General features: G+C 41.9%; 1 protein-coding gene across 1 annotated transcript in view; it reads left to right on the top strand.

The window, feature by feature from the left end:
* The window catches only part of TTLL5 (tubulin tyrosine ligase like 5), a gene marked incomplete at its 3' end in the record, with an annotated part of 258,145 nt that overhangs the window by 64,235 nt on the left and 177,125 nt on the right, over positions 1-16,785 (top strand). The window contains exons 13-16 of the mRNA XM_082845972.1: positions 10,806-10,887; positions 12,491-12,552; positions 13,722-13,816; positions 16,587-16,628. Of these exons, the coding sequence (XP_082702098.1) occupies positions 10,806-10,887; positions 12,491-12,552; positions 13,722-13,816; positions 16,587-16,628 (281 nt within the window). The remainder of the gene's footprint in view (positions 1-10,805; positions 10,888-12,490; positions 12,553-13,721; positions 13,817-16,586; positions 16,629-16,785) is intronic.

Raw genomic sequence — 16,785 nt, 5'->3', positions numbered from 1 at the left:
GGGTCATTGATGGGGGGATAATTAAAGGAATACAGTAGGAGACAGCGTAACAGAGAAGTAAAGAACATGGGCTGTAGAGCCTGACAGACTTAGTTTGAGACCCATTTGTACCCCTTATTAGTTTTCTGATTTTCAGCAAGTTACTCTAATTCTGTTTCCTCAACTATAAAATGGCAGTAATGATGGTTCCTACCTTCTAAGTGTACCTTGAAGGGCAAATGAGATGACGTACGCAAAGCACTGTTTGTACTCCATAAAAAGTTTTTTTTTATTATTTTTATAATTAGACATTATAATTCTTGATCTCTTTAATCGATTATCATAACAGCTTGTACTTGAGGGGCACTAAACAAGGGGAAGTGTTGAGACTCTGAATAGAAGATGGTAGATAAACCAGGACCTAAAATTATACAGGCAAAGAAGAGGTTATGATATGTGTATATCTTCTTAAAATACGAATATGTTCATGTCTTCTAAAACCCTTAAATGGCTCCCTAGACTTAACTTGTAAATAGATACTTGATAGGACTTCAGAGCTTCCAAGGATCTGACCCCAGCTGACTTTTCTAGAATTCCATTTCCCCTCCTACACCTTAGAATCCAGTGGTGCCACTGAGGACTCCATGCCTTTGTGCCTCTCTGTAGGTCCTGCAGCCCAGCTAGACTCTGCCCCTGTCTGCCCTACACACTCCTCTGAGACTCAGCTTGGCGTCTCCTCCAGGAGCGCTTGCCTAACAAAGTGCCCTGTTGCGTCTCCTCTCTCCTGCTGTTCTGTACTTGTTCCGTTATGTTCTCTTCCTACCGGTAGTCACTGAGCTTATCGTCTTGAATTCTTAGTAGTCATTGTGTCTCCCCTTCCACTCTCACCCTGTTTCTGCCGAACCAAACCTTTTATCATCTCTTTTCCTAACCCTTTGCCTTTGCACCTGCTTTATCCTGTGCCTGAAATATCTTTCTCATGTTACTTTACCTAAAAGATAACTGACATCTTTTCAAGATAAAGTCAAGTATCACTTCTTCAGTGACGTTTTCCCTAAGTCTTCCCATCAGAGTTAGCCACCTCGACCCCAGCACTCTGTTCAGTCTCCAGCGACGCCTGCATGTCCTTTAGTTCCTGTTTACGTGTCTGTCTCCCCCACTGGACTGGAAGCTCCTTGAAGACAGCAACAGCGTCTCCCTTGTTTTTGCGCCTTCTGTGCATAGCAGCATTTTTTGCTATTGAAGGATGTCCGGGAAATGTTTGTTGAATGAATGATTGGTCTTGATTTAATTGCCTTTTGGTGGCCTGACAGTAGGCTTCCCAATGGTTCTGGTGTGGTAAGGGCCAGGGGCTCTTAGAATTATTGCAGACTTTTTGAGGAGGGAGTGTGGGAAATATGACTCCAACTGCAAAAACCTTATTAGATTAAAAAAAAATTAAACATTTCTTTTCTACATCTACTTGGCTCTTCCGTGAGAGTAAATTTCTAGTAGCTCTTAATGTAAAAATCTCTGTTCTGGAAATCATCACAAGCTCTTCTGAATGTTTCCTTTTCTATTTTATTTCATTACCAGATTGCCTTTTGGAAGCTTAAGAATTTCTTGACCTTAATGGCATTAGAAGTTCTGATGTGAGAGAAGCAGTGACTTTCTCTGACTCAGTGAAATGCCGCCTAAGACTATTTCATCAGCCATGGGTCTCCAGCCCCCTCCCTGCTTGTGTTCAGTTTTAATAAACTGAGTGCATCTGGAGTTTTTTAAACTGTTGACTATCTTCTTGGCTTTTGTGGTTCTAACTCCACTTCCTGTCAGCCCTGGGATTTTGTGTGCTTCGTTAACTTCCCCCCATCAGAAATGATTTTGTATACGTGTGTCTATTTGTGTGAATCTCTTTGCCTCCCACTGGTTCCCAACCTCCCCCGGGGTTTAAGTTACAAGGAATAATCTGGGTTTTTTCTTTTGTTTTTCATTTGTTTTAGAGTAAACAGGAATTGAGAGCTTCCCAGAAGAATTTGGCTTGAACAGAGCATTGGTGTTTTAGAGGAAGCTAATAGTCTGGTGATGGGGTTCACTATATTCTTTTGGTTGTTGTTTCTGCCTTTCCACATTATATGGATCTTTGCCAGAAGCATTCCATTCGTATCTAAGTGTTTCTGGCCTATGATTTCTTTCCCATCCTCCCACCTGTAGTGTCCAGCTTTGTTTCCAGGTACGGTCAACATTCCCATTCCTTTGTTTATTTATGTAGTTAACTTTTCTCAGTGCCTGCTGTGTTCAGGGTGTAGATTATGAGTTTGTTCCTCTCAAACCAAATTTTACATGGGATGATATATACAGATACCTGCATTGTATTAATAGCATTTAAATGTAGGCTTAGGAACCCTCACAAACTACCAGAAACTTAGCCATTTGATGCTTTTTAATAGATTTGTACATCCGGAAAGGACCTCAGAGAATAATTAATCCATATAAAGAAATTGAGGCCCTGAGAAATTAAGACCCTTGCCTCAGGTTCTAGAGCTACTGAGTGGGAGAACTCAGATGAAAGAGACTCAGCTTGGAGAAAGGGGGTCAGAAGGTGGGTTTTGGCAATCAAGTCATCTTGGTCATAAGACTCTTGATCAGTAGAACTTTTGATGCCTCTCCCAATAAAACAGACTTTTGACAGTCTAATTTTTACTGCCTTCAGAATTCTGAAAATGTGGTACCATGTGAAGTATATGCTTAAACAGCAGCCCTATAAATAGGGTTGCTTAGGAAATTGGCGCTGTGAGATTACTGGCTATGAGAGCAGCTTTTTGTTTTTTTTTTTTTTGAACAGTTGGAGAAAAACAGCCCCAAACAGGATGTTAGCTATCCTTTAAAGATGCTGCTGCTGACAGTGGTTTCATCTATGTGTGTGAGGATGGCTGAAGTGACAGGCTATGACCATGGTCCTCTCTAGCCTGAGAGCATATGAACCAGCTGTCCTGCCACTTGTAGGCTTGATCAGACTGGCCTTGTTTAGGTAAGACCAGTGACATCTTTGTTCAGGACAAACCGTGCTCAGTATACCGTGTTATGTTGGATGGTTGCTGGTTTGGCCTTTTATTGGTATTGTTTAAGACCATTTCACAGGGTAAGCTGACATCCTTAAAGTGGGGGTGTCCGTAAATATTTGTTGGAGGAATGGAAGTAGGCAGCATACATTTTATAATGGAAACTACTTGACCAACAAGAAAAATAATGAAAGTCATCAAACAGTTCACTTTTTGAGATAATTTTCTTTTCTGGCTTATCTCATGCTCCTGTTTAGATGGGAAGTTTACTGTAGAAGGGACTTAGAAGAAAGTACCTCCTGTTTGTCAGGCACACTTCATTGGTTATTTCCTTTAGTCCTCTTAAGAGTTTTGTTGGTGTTTAGTACTCATGTTTTATAGACAAGGAAAAAAGATTCAGAGAGGTTAAATCATTTGTCCCAGGTCATGCTGTTAATAAATGGCAAAGCCAAGTGTGAGAGCCAGGTCTCTCTGGCTCATTTTCCACCCACATAAAGACAAGTTCTGATGTGTCCAGCCATTTTTGGCATGCTCCATATCCTGGATTCTCCTTCTGCTCTCCTGTAACTAGATCTCAGGAAAAATGATGTCATCCTTTTTAGCAGATCAGGCCTAAAAAAGGGTACTCTTTCTGCTCTAATCAGCAGTACCTAGTTCTAGATATTCCTCTCAAATCTACCTTTGCATATGGTAGCCAGATACCATATTGATTTATTGGACTAGTTAACAAATTGGCTCTGGGCTTTTTCTTTTATTTAGTTCATTTTCCTGTGGGATTTTGGTCTGGTTTTTTTTCCAGATTTTCCTTCTGGACCCCAGATAAAGACTTCCTCCTTAGGTTTTCAACTCCAATCCACAGCCAAGGTGAAGAGAATTTCCTTCATACAATAGCATTTGACTGACAGCAAGAACTGGCTAATGTCAGCACTTTCCAATTTCAAGGATTACAGCTTCAGCTGGGACTTTATTTCTGGGGCGGGTTAGTGGGTTGATTCCAAAACTAGTGGTGTGACATGTTTAGTAATCTCTTAGGACTTGGATGCATTGTTATTTCCCTATCAAATCTTTTTTTCCTCCCTTTCTAGACCATCTTTTATTAAGTTTTTCCTTAATATGTCTTAATATGTAAAAATCTTAATGAGAATTTCTCTTATTTTCTTGATGATTGGTGGCTTTATTATGAGTATTAAGTTTATTATGAGTCTTGCAGTTAAGGTCATTTTTGGGAAGTAGCTGCAAATCATTTTGTCTTTCTCAAAAATTGTAGTGTTTTACATTAAAAATTTTTTTAATTAAAACATTTTTTTTCTTCTTTTTTTTTTCTATCAGTACTTTCTTGATTGCTTCCTATGTGCTTTGTGTAATGCAGACTGTTTCCTATAGAGCAGTGCACGAGACATGGCCCCTGCCCTCGGGTGGTGGGGAGAACCAGACATGAAATGACACAGGACAGCACAAGTAGCAGAGTGACTCGGGTGCTCTCGGAATACACCAGGAGTTACCAGCTATGCCTCGAGGAGCCAGGGAAAGCCATTCCTAGCAGAGGGAATATGACATGCAAAATACAGTGTCATGACACGATGTGGCATGTTCTGAAATGGAAAGTTCCGTGTGACTAGATGTAGCCTGAGTTGGATGAGGTGACGAGTGATAAGGTATGGAAGTAGTTTGGGGACCGATTGTAAAGGACTGGCGCGTTTAAATTTATCCTGCAGACAATAAACAGCCGTCAGAGTTGTTTGAGCCGTGGAACAACAGGATTACTATTTTTCCTTTAACTTTTATCGTGACTTGACCCAAAGCTTGGTGTGACAGAATTATAACACAGGGAATACTGTACAACATTATTAGAAGTGACTAATTTAAAATCCTCCAGGAACCAACCAGTGTCTGTTGCTGGGCCAATTCACTGCCTGTCTTTCTGACTGTTAGGTGTGTGTCTTAGAAAGGTAATTCTGGGCTTCCCTGGTGGCGCAGTGGTTGAGAGTCCGCCTGCTGATGCAGGGGATGCGGGATTGTGCCCCGGTCTGGGACGATACCACATGCCGCGGAGCGGCTGGGCCCGTGAGCCATGGCTGCTGAGCCTGCGCGTCCGGAGCCTGTGCTCCGTAACGGAAGAGGCCACAGCAGTGAGAGGCCTGCGTACTGCAAAAAAAAAAAAAAGAAAGAAAGGTAATTCTGATGGCCACATGGAGAATGGACTACAGTGGGAGAGACTAGTGCTAGGGAAATGATTTGGTGGTAGGAGGTACCCAGTGATAATATACACTTAGTCATGTGACCCAGCACTCCCACTCATAGGAATTGACCCAAGAAAAATGAAACCATACGTTCACACAAATACCTTTACACAAATGTTTATAGCAGTTTTATTCATAATCGCCTAACATTGGAAGCAGCCCAAATGTCTATCAGCTGTTGAACAGATAAGCAAATTGTGGTCCATAAAATGGAATACTACTGAGCAGTAAAAGGAATGAATTACACTACTGATATGTGTGACGACATAGATAAATCTCAAACGCACAACGCTAAGTGAAAGAAGCCACTCTCAGAAGGCTACATACTGTGTGATCCCATTGATTTGACTTTCTGGAAAGGGCAAAAGTCAGATCAGTGATTGCTGGTGGATGGGGAGTGAGGACTGACTGCAGAGTGGCAAAGGGAATACTTGTGATAGAATTGTTCTGCATATTGACTGTGATGGCACTTAAATAACTATACATTTGTCAAAACTCATCAAACTTTATAATTTAGAAGGGTAAACTTTATGTAAATTATACCTCAGTAAACCTATCTTAAAACAAAAAATAAAGATAGGTGGATGAACCTCAAAAACATGCTAAATGAGAGAAACCAGACTCAAAAGAGTGTATGCTTCCATTTATATGAAACTCTAGAATAGGCAAAAATGATCTACGGGATAAGAAATAAGAATAATAGTTGTCTGGGGGTGAGGCGGCAGGGAGCAGGGTATTTGCCAGGGAGGGGCACGAGGGATCTTTCTGGGTGATGGAAATGTTCTGTGTGTGTTGATATGAGTGTGGGTTACATGGATGTATCAAGACTCACCAAATAGTACACTGAAGGTCTGTCCATTTCATTAAATATTACCTCATAAAATATTACCTCAAAAGGGAATATAGAAGAAAGGCTGGATTAAAGAGAAACAAAGAGAGAAAGAGATCTGGTAACGTGATGGATTGGGGAGGTGGTAAAGAGAGTGTTTCTAGCTTTGGAGACGAGCGCTTGGGGTTTTCGAAGATGAAGAATAATGGGAAGCCAGACAGGTTTTGGGAGAAGATAACGAGCTGTGTTTTGTTGAGTGTTAAGTACCTGTGGGATATCCTAGTGAAGATGTCGGCAAGGCATTTGGAATTATGGATTTGGTGTCCAGGAGACACTTGACTAAAGATACAGATTTGAATGTCATCATCATAATGTTAATTGCAGCCATGAGAATACATGAGATCACCCGAGAAGAGAAGTAGAACTGAGAAGGAAAGAGACCCGAGGATGCTACCCTGAGCAAGCCTACCAGTGACTAGCTGGGCAGGAGAGAAGGAATGAAAGAAGGAGAGAAAGGAGGAGGACAGTCAGAAGAGAGCAGTGTCCTGGAACCAAGGGAGAGGGAAGTTCCAATAAATAAGGGTTGTCAACAGTTTCAGATACTTGGGCTTAAAGCAGCAAGGTGGTCTTTGGGGATCACAGTGAGAATAGTCAATTATTAAAGAGTGGCAGCAGAAGCAAATTGTTATGGGCCAGGGAGTCAGTAGGCGTTAAGAAAGTTAGATTGCTTTTTCAAGAGGCTGCTTGAGGGCTTCCCTGGTGGCGCAGTGGTTGAGAATCCGCCTACCAGTGCAGGGGACATAGGTTCGAGCCCTGGTCCGGGAGGATCCCACGTGCCGCGGAGCGACTAAGTCTGTGCGCCACAGCAACTGAGCCTGCGCTCTAGAGCCCGCGAGCCACAACTACTGAAGTCTGTGCACCTAGAGCCCATGTTCCACAACGGGAGAGGCCACCACAATGAGAAGCCTGCGCACCGCAGCGAAGAGTAGCCCCTGCTCAACACAACTAGAGAAAGCCCGCACGCAGCAACGAAGACCCAACGCAGCCAAAAATAAAATAAATTAAAATAAAAAAAAAAACGCTGCTTGAAAGAAATAGGGGGGTAAGGGTGCTAATGTAAAGTACGAGGTGGAGTCAGGCTTCTTACCATTCACTAGTCACATTTTCAAGTTTGTTTTGATTTGGCTGGGGGCTGAAGGAAATATATCTCACCAAGGAAAATTTTCTTGAGAAAACATTGTTGAATAAGGTGGTAGCAACAGTCCTTTAAAAACACTTACTTTTCTGTCATGATGAAGACAATGCAGAGGAACAAAGAAAGTAGCTCTCAGAACTGGAAAAGCCTAGCTTGCCTACACCTTTAAACGACAGGAACACTGGTGTATCTCATCCTGGATACTGAATTTTTGAAATTGTAGACACTGCTGCTAAAACACACAACATTAAAAGGTGAGGAAATTTAATATTCTCAGTACAACCTATTGATACTTTTTACTGTTTAAAATCTTTAATGTCCTCAGAAAAGACCAATCGTCAGTTAAAAGGGTCATTATAAGGACTCTAGTAGCCTGCCAAGGACCCAAATGCTTTTGATTAAGCTGAGTTGATTGTTGTAAGAGATAAACCTGACACAAATGCTCTCTTTTTCACCCCAGTCCTCTCCCCCAGTTCCCGCCTCTCAGGTGAGCTGGGCTTTGCGCTGTGTTGCAGTGCTATCACATACCTGACCCTCAAGTGATGGTAGATCCAGATGTTAGTTACATTCAAAGCTGATTTTGAGATCGTTTAGCCCTGGTGGGATTTATTCACCTGAGTGAAAATTAAGTTGCACTGTAAAGGGTGTTTTCTTTCTTTGGGTTGTTTTTGTGTTTTTGTGTTTTCCTTTCCCCTTACTTTCCACATTATTGGTTCTCAGCCTTTCAGCTTAGATTCTTGGAATCTGCCTCTTAACTGGGGAGACAGTAAAGTAAATGTGTCGGTTGCTTATTGTGAGGTGTTTAAATAATGGGTCTTATTGATCGTTTTTCTGATTTCAATTTGTGTTCGTTTGTGGCTGATTCTGCAAATCTGATCAATATGTGCACCAGTCATTATTCTCACTCCATTCCTTATGCTATTATTATTATTAATATTACCACTTTATGAAATAATTGAATCCTGTGCTTTAGCTTTTAAAAACTGAAGAGAATGTTACTTTTCTTGAATCAGACTCATTATACTTTCTCTGCTTGTGTAATTCTAACATGGATTTGTAGTTTTTGTAATTAGGTTTTTCCTTTTAAATGCCTTTACTAGTGCTGTATCATAGAAAGGGGGGAATATACCATGGGATGACTGAAGATCAGGTTACGAGAATGTACCAGCTATAAAAGCTATGAATGTGCTACCAAAAATAAGATAGGTAAAGGAGCTTTCTTTTCTTTACACCTTTAAAGTATAGATAGTATATGATTTTTGTGTGGTTACATGAAGGTGAATCCTATCTCAGACTCTCATAGTTTGTGATTATTTTTGCAAATTAAATGGAATCCTAAATAAGTACTATGGAAACCAACTCCTTCATGCAAACTTTACCTGAGAGAGAATTTGAATATGAATGTCTACCTGAATCTATATTGCCTAAATAGGAATTCTGGATATAGGTTAGCTGAGCATATGGAGATTGACAAATGGTGATTAATAAAGAGAATAGGGGAAGCCAGAGGGAGCTAATAAAGTATCAGAGAGAGAGATGATTCCCCCACGCTCCACAGTGAATAAAAGGTGGTGTGGTAAGGAGGATCGAGTCTCTAGATTCCCATTACACCAGACTTCATGTTCTAGAAGAGAATCTTTGGCACCAGCTTTTTAGAAGCCTCCATTTGTTCTATGTTTTTGAGAGGATTGAGAAATGGGAAATCCTTCTTGAAGTAGAGATGTGTTTCAAAGTGAATTTCTGGAAAACACCTGGTTGTGTTCCATGGCTGTGAGCTGTGTGGCTTATGACCTCTGGTCGAACTGTAAGGAAGCTAGTCTTTTCTCTTGGGAAGAAGGTGTGTGTAAACAGTTTATCTGAGGGACACAGAGTGGGATGTTTGGGAACGAGTGGGGCTTCTGAAAGTCTGATGTATTTGATGTATGTATACTAAGGAGGGCTGTGGAGAGGGCCTCATTTTTTTTTTTCTTCTTTAATATTTATTTGGCTGTTGTGGGATCTTTATTGCGGCCTGCAGGATCTTTCGTTGCGGTACGCGGGCTTCTCTCTAGTTGTGGCACGCGGGCTCCAGAGCACGCAGGCTCAGCAGTTGCAACATGCAGGCTTAGTTGCCCTGCAGCACGTGGGATCTTAGTTCCCCAACCAGGGATCCAACCTGTGTCCTCTGCTTTGGAAGGCGGATTCTTAACCACTGGACCATCAGGGAAGTCCCCAAGAGGGCCTCATTAATAATAACAATGAGGGATTTCACTGGTGGCTCAGTGGTTAAGAATCTGCCTGCCAATGCAGGGGACACGGGTTTGATCCCTGGTCCGGGAAGATCCCACATGCCATGGAGCAACTAAGCCCATGCGCCACCAAGCCTGCGCTTTAGAGCCTGCTAGCTACAACTACTGAGCCCGCACTCCACAACTACTGAAGCCCACGCTCTCTAGAGCCCGTGCACTGCAGCTAATGAGCCCATGCGCTGCACCTACTGAAGCCCACGTGCTCTAGGGCACGCATGCTGCAACTACAGAGCCCACCTACTGCAATTACTGAAACCCACGTGCCTAGAGCCCGTGCTGCACAGCAAGAGAAGCCACCGCAGTGAGAAGCCCATGCACCACAAGGAAGAGTAGACCCTGCTCACTGCAACTAGAGAAAGCCCACGCACAGCAACGAAGACCCAGTGCAGCCAAAAAAAGTATAATAATGATAATAATGAGAGTAAAGTTTGCCAGCTGAGGTTCCAAAGTTAGCCTCTCATCCCTGCATTCTGGGAGAAGAGCCTGCTAATGGTTCTGGCTTTGGTCTTTGTAACAGTTGGGGACTTAGGGGACAAGAATCAGTAAAGAATCCAGAAGCCATGGAAATTTGATCTCTGGCTCCCTCCTTTATGGCTCGTCACAGTCTTGCTTGGCTGCCACTGGCTCTCTCCTTTCTCTTCTGTCTTTCTGTTTTGGGCCAGTGTATTTTATTTTCTATCTTCAAAGAGGAATTGAAACCATAGAGGGGAAAGAATATGTTTTATGCTTGGTTGTTTTCTTGACCTAGGTTGCAGAAGTAAGGTCTTGGTTTAAGAAAGTGTGATGGGAAGATCCTAGAGAGGTGCCTTCTGTAGATTTTCCTGTTTTCAGAGTGTGGTGGGGGAAGTAGTGGGGGAGAACAATCTAGAACAAGCCCAAAGCAGCATTGATATTGGATGCACTTGTTGCATTCCTTTTCCTAACATTTTTTTTTTTACCCTTCCAGACAGCAGCAGAATCATGCTGGTTAACTTCTAGAGTCAGGTCACTTTCTGTGTAGAGCTCAGGAATGTCAATAGAGTGGATGATAGAAACTGGAGTTTTATAGCATTATTTTCTTATTATCTCTAGAACTTGATTTCTCTTGGACTTGAAAGTTCTCTACTTCTATTGCCTCTCGATACTTAGCAAATTTCTAGGCCTTTGATGGGAGTTGGTTGGATTGAACCTTCCAGATCTTTGTTCGCTTGTGACATGGAAAATGATCTTGTGTATTGTGTTATGTTGTACTTCTAGAACTCTATGGCTTTGACGTGCTCATAGATTCTACGCTGAAGCCATGGTTGTTGGAAGTGAATCTCTCTCCCTCTTTGGCCTGGTAAGTAGTCTGTTCCATCAACTAGAAAAGGACGAACCTTCAATAAGCAGCTCTAAAACACTTTTTTTTTTTTTGGTCATTTCTCTTGGCGCTGGGAGATTTTTTTTCCCATGGTTATTAGATTGAGATGACTAGAATTTCTAAATTTGGGGGATTTGTGGTATATTGTCAGAGTCCATATTGCAACCATGGACCCCTATCTTACTAGTCGATTTGCAATCTCTGTTTACTGTCTTATTGGGCTTCTAAGGGATGCTTCTTTCATTTTTATCCCCAGTGCGCTTCCTCTCGCGCTCTCTTTTTTTAAGCTTTGTAGGTGTTCTGCTAAGGGTAAAGAAATACATGAGATATTGAATTTCCTTCGCCACCAAAAGTTTATACGTACTCTAATCCACATATGCCATAAAGGTATAGAGCTGGGCCTAGGGTAGTGTAGATAATATCTGGTCCTTTTATCCTGTCCACGTCCTGGTGTTATCCATCCAAGATTAAAGCCTAAAGACTTCAAACAATCTTTAAAAAAATTTTTTTAACCTATCTATTGTTTAGAAGAAGGAAAGAAACTTATTTTTCAATACCAGAGAAGATTCTGCTTCTATCTGTGGCTACAGCCAGAGTTTCTGTTAGCTCTGTGCTTCTCTAAACAGCTAGAAAACCCAAGAGATTTATGACAGAGACCACCCAGCTGCTGCATTTTTAACAATGAGAACTTTTGGGAAAATGCCAAGTAATCAAATAAAGACAGACTGACTACTTTGTAGGGTGGGAGTTTGGCTTAACCCCAGTAGTAAGGTGTAGAGCTGGATAATACAGATGCTTCAGATGCTGTGCCACACTTTGGTTAAGTCAGCATTTTGCAGATTTCCCAGCAATGTACATTATACAATGTTAGAGAGCCCCAGGATAAGGCATTGGGTCAGCAGCCAGAGGAATCTGGTTTCTGGAGGAACACCTCAACTCCAAAGCCAGTATGGCATCCCTGCCATAGGGATGCCCCCTGCTTTCGGACCATGTTGTTTCTGTTTCCATGTGGGTTCCTGCTGCATCATCTGGTGATATTTTGGTATAACTTGTATTTTTTTTTTTTTTTTTGCCTTCATTTGCAAGCCTGCAAGCTAAAGAAGATGGATTTAGAATGGAAAATGAAGCCTTAAAAAATGTACAGAGATAGCCCAAGTTTCTTCTCTTGCATGTGAATGTGATTTGACTATCACAGCAGTAAAAAAAAAAAAATTGAACGATGGGCACACTCATCAAAGAGCATATTAAAAATCTGAACCTCTCAAATCCACAGTGATAGTGGAGCAGTGTTATGACCTGTGCAAAGTTTGAATTGCACAATACCTTCTGGAATAAAAAGATTGCATGTCAGGGGATAAGCGCCTTAGATCTGGGCCTGCCTTGCAGAGGATGAGTTTGATGCCAGGCTTTTATTTCTAGAATTTTTGTCCAGATGTTTTTTTTTCCCCCATGGATTTGATGTGCTTTATGTGTATCTCCTCATTGACATTTGGTAGCTTTGCTGTATTAAGGCCTGTTAGGGGCAGCTATTCTGTTAACCTATAAAATTATTGATTGCTCTTTTCTTTCTTTGTTCTGTTAGTGATGCACCTCTGGACCTAAAGATTAAAGCCAGTATGATTTCAGATATGTTCACTGTTGTAGGTGAGTAGTAGTGTTTTCTGAAAACTCATATAAAAGTTAAGCAGTGCATCCATTTTGTCAGGTTCTGTAGGTGTTGCCAACTGGCAGTTTCTCAGCCATGCTAAATGTTTTCTACTAAAAAATTATATTTTCAGGGAAGTGTTTATATGTTTCTATTCCCCCTGGCTCCATCCTGCCCTGAGGCCGAACCACAACTAGGGCTGAGACCTAATTCCTGGGGCACAGGAATTAGGAGCTGAGGAAGAGAATTAAGCAAAGATCTGGAGAAAATATATTTTTCTCTGAGCTGAGATAGTGAAACCCACTGAAGAGGCTTTGTTACGAAGGAGACTGGCTGTGTTTCTGCTAGGCAGTCTCTACTGGTGTCAGCGCTCTTCTGTAGTGGTTGTAACTGAAGCAGCCAAGGAAGCAATCCCTTTCTGAGTAGATAAGCCAGAACTTTGAGATGGAGATGGGCAGCCAGGTGGGTATGTTTTGGGTTTGGAGTTGCTGTTGTCTTAAGTACTCTAAAAAGACATGATAAAATACACTTGAAATGAACTGACACTTGGTGTACCAGCAAATGCTGTAAAACTTTGCTACCGTGTTCTCCTTAGATGAGAATTTCCTTCCTTTTAGGAAATAAGTGAAATTGGCCGAAACTTAATTTCTTAAGCAATGGGTAATCTACAAAGCCCATTTTGGAAGTTGCCAATAGACCACCTTTAGCAGTTCCAGAAGTGGATCCTATAACAGGACAAGAGCCCTCGCTTGCTTCTGGGTTCTCCTGGTAAACAACATTATTTTCCAGTCACCATCCAGGAAGCCACTTTGAAATAACTTGTCTTTATTAACCACTGTGTGTTTTTAAGTGGTGGTTTGCACTTTTACTCTGAAGTTCATCAGAAGTCTACATCTCTTCTTCCATCAGTATCACACTTCAGCTCCCCAGCTCCCCGAGGAAGGCTGGTTTATCTGCATATATTCCTTGATTGTTTGCTGCAGTTGTGGTGGTTCGAAGTTCAAGTGGAGTATGTGTATGGGAGAGTCATGCCTAAACCTCCTGGGGATGGATCTCTGTAACGTTTATGACAGTGAAACTGAGTTTGTCCATCTAAAGGAAAGGTGCAGCTAAATCTGCTAATTTCTTAGAAAATGGCAGGCTTTAATATTTCCCATTCCCCATTCAGGGTTTGTATGTCAAGATCCTGCCCAGCGGGCCTCAACCCGGCCAATTTATCCCACCTTTGAGTCTTCCAGGCGAAACCCTTTCCAGAAACCTCAGGTAAGCAAATTCAGCAACAGGAAGCCCCAAGGAAGCTTATTGCAAAGTGGCAGCTGTTGTCAAGGAGTGAGCAGAAGCGCTATGATTATAAGGTCACTTACAGCCGGAGAATTGGGGGACCATTCTAGACAGGAGGCAGTTATATTCAGCCACAGCTAATAGCTTATGCTTTTAATGCTTTCAAACCAACTTACTCTCTGCTTTTTTCTTTCTTTTCTTTTGGCTTCTTTTTTCATTGTCTTTTCCTTTTTTCTTTTTCTCTCTTTTTAAAAATCACTTTCTGTTTTCTCAAATTGATATGCTCATAAACGAGGCACAGAGAGGGAATCTACAAATTCCTCATCATTACTCTGTTGTATTCTTTTTTTTTTTTTAATTAATTTATTTATTTTTCGCTGCTTGGGTCTTTGTTGCTGTGTGTGGGCTTTCTCTAGTTGCAGTGAGTGGGGGCTACTCTTCGTGGTGGTGTGCAGGCTTCTCATTGTGGTGGCTTCTCTTGTTGCATAGTACGGGCTCTAGGCACGTAGGCTTCAGTAGTTGTGGCTCGCAGACTTCAGTAGTTACGGCTCGTGGACTCTAGAGTGCAGGCTCAGTAGCTGTGGCTCACGGGCTTAGTTGCTCTGAGGCATGTGGGATCTTCCCGGGCCAGGGCTCGAACCCGTGTCCCCTGCCTTGGCAGGCGGATTCTTAACCACTGCTCCACCAGGGAAGCCCTGCTGCATTCTTTTTGATCTTCAGACTAGCTTCGCAGAGAAGATGCTCAGTTGAAATAGTATCTTCTCTACGTGTGAGTCTCTTCACAGGGACCCTCAATGATCATGAGGTGTAGATTGAAGTTAAATGAGATAAATGCCTGCAGAAAACTGTGCATGGGTGTCTGAAACATCATCTGACCCAGTGTGGCGCCAGTCTGTGTACTCTGCATTTTTGTTCCAGTTAAACCAATCAGCTCATCATTCTGCCTACCTATTCCATCATCTGATCAGTCCCCGCCCATCTAGACCTGGCTAGTTTCCACTTGTGTTTCTTTGCCTCTAGCGTTTCTTCCTATCCAAAAGGTCCACTTTCCTCCTGTCTTCCCATCTGGATTGATTACCTCACCTGCTCAGAAGTTTGGAGATCGTTTCTTATTAAATCCATTCCACTCTGTCATGACCTTTTCTTTTCATTGCATCATTATTTACTGGTTCTTTATTGCATTGTTTTGCATTCATTGACTTGTTGCCTTTAAATTGTCCAGTACTCCTCTGCTAGATTGTAAGCTCTTTGAGGGCAGAAACAGCTGCTGCTTCTCCCTGTCCCTCCCCTTTCCCTTACTTCGCCCCTCCTATGTTCCCCCTACCTCCACTTTAGCCCTCCACCTCTCCCTTTTTTCCTCCCACTTCTCTTCCTTTTGCTCGCTGATCCCGTGTAGATTACTGCTACTTCTGTTTGCTAAGCTTATGTACCATTATTTATTCACATAACTTTTCATTAGAACAGGGTTTACAAACTCAGATGCCTCTAGGGGCTTCAGAGAGACAATGTGAAAGGGTAACTAGGGCCAGGTATGAGACATCTAAGAGTGCTGTGACTGCAGTAAACTGGGCAGTGCATGCTTCCTAGCAAAAGGGCAGCTCTTTTACTTACGTGCTCTGGCTGATCATTGCCATGCGTGAGTGTGGGCCAAGTGTTGTTAGATCTTCCTACTGTCAAGAGAAATCAGAAATCTTATTTTAAAATACTGGCAACAAGAGTTCAGTTTAAAAACTAATACTTTGCAGATGAAACATAGCATGTCCTTGAGCTGGATTCAGTTTATTGGTTGCCTGTGACCTCTTGCCTTAGAATTATTCCCTATTAGCATTAGTGCTGTGGTGTGGAACAGGGTGAACTATATTTTAAGGGATATTATCTTAGATTAGAAGTGAAACCAGGCAACAGGGTTGTACTTGATCAGTACATCACAGATCAAAGGGTTTTCTTTAATTTTTTTTTAAATTGCTTTACAAAGGTGTCTTAGTTTCTGCTTTATAACAGTGAATCAGCTATACATATACATGTATCCCCATATCTCCTCCCTCTTGCGTCTCTCTCCCACCCTCCCTATCCCACCCCTCTAAGTGGTCACAAAGCACCAAGCTGGTAGAGGGTTAACCTAGGCGTACTAGGAAAACTGAATTTAGGCAATCGCGTTCCTTTGCAAATTGTTTTCTGCAGTATCTGTGGCAAGAGCCACAGGACTGTGTATAAAGGATTACGAATGTTCCTGTGCATCATTGACAGTTTCTGCAAGTTCCACTCTAGGAGTAGCTGTATGTCAATCTTGGATGAATTGATCCCTTTTCTTAGCTTGCCTGTCAGCTTTTACTGGTGACTCTTTGCACATAGTGGAGACTCTATTCACTGTTTGTTTTGCATACTGGTGGGTAATGGCATGACTTCATCCATGAGCAGTCCACAGGACACTTACTTAAAGGCTAAAGAAGCTATAGATTACATGTACTGTGTGAGACCATTTTATCAGGTAGAATAGTTAACTTCAGGATCTTCAGTACGTGACAGTAGGATTGAGTTCTCAGTGGTGAGAAGGTGAAACTGGAATGGTTATACCGCAGGAGAATGCAGTGTGAACGATAATAAATGCTCTAATCTTTTGAGAGCAAAATACAGGGCTTTGGCTTTTGCTGTCTGCTTGAAGATTATTTTTGTCACCATAGATGTAGGAGTTGGAAAATACAGGCATGTTAGGAAAAGATAAGGCTTTATTCCATTTTTCTGTCTTTTATAGCGTCCAGTATCTGCACAGTTTCAGTCATCAAGCACCAAACAGGTAAGTTCTGGATCGTTTGGAGATTTCATTCAAATTTTTATCTCCATTCCCCAAATGAAAAGCCATTTAGCTTCACTGTTTCACAGTACATATTTCATGCACCTGCTTTTTGAACAGTTTAATAATGTAAAATAGAATAAGTGAAAGTGAATGCACA

The sequence above is a fragment of the Leucopleurus acutus genome (assembly GCF_964270905.1).
Source record: "Leucopleurus acutus genome assembly, chromosome: 1".
Classification (NCBI taxonomy): Eukaryota; Metazoa; Chordata; class Mammalia; order Artiodactyla; family Delphinidae; genus Leucopleurus; species Leucopleurus acutus.
This window is presented reverse-complemented; position numbering and strand designations above follow the sequence as displayed.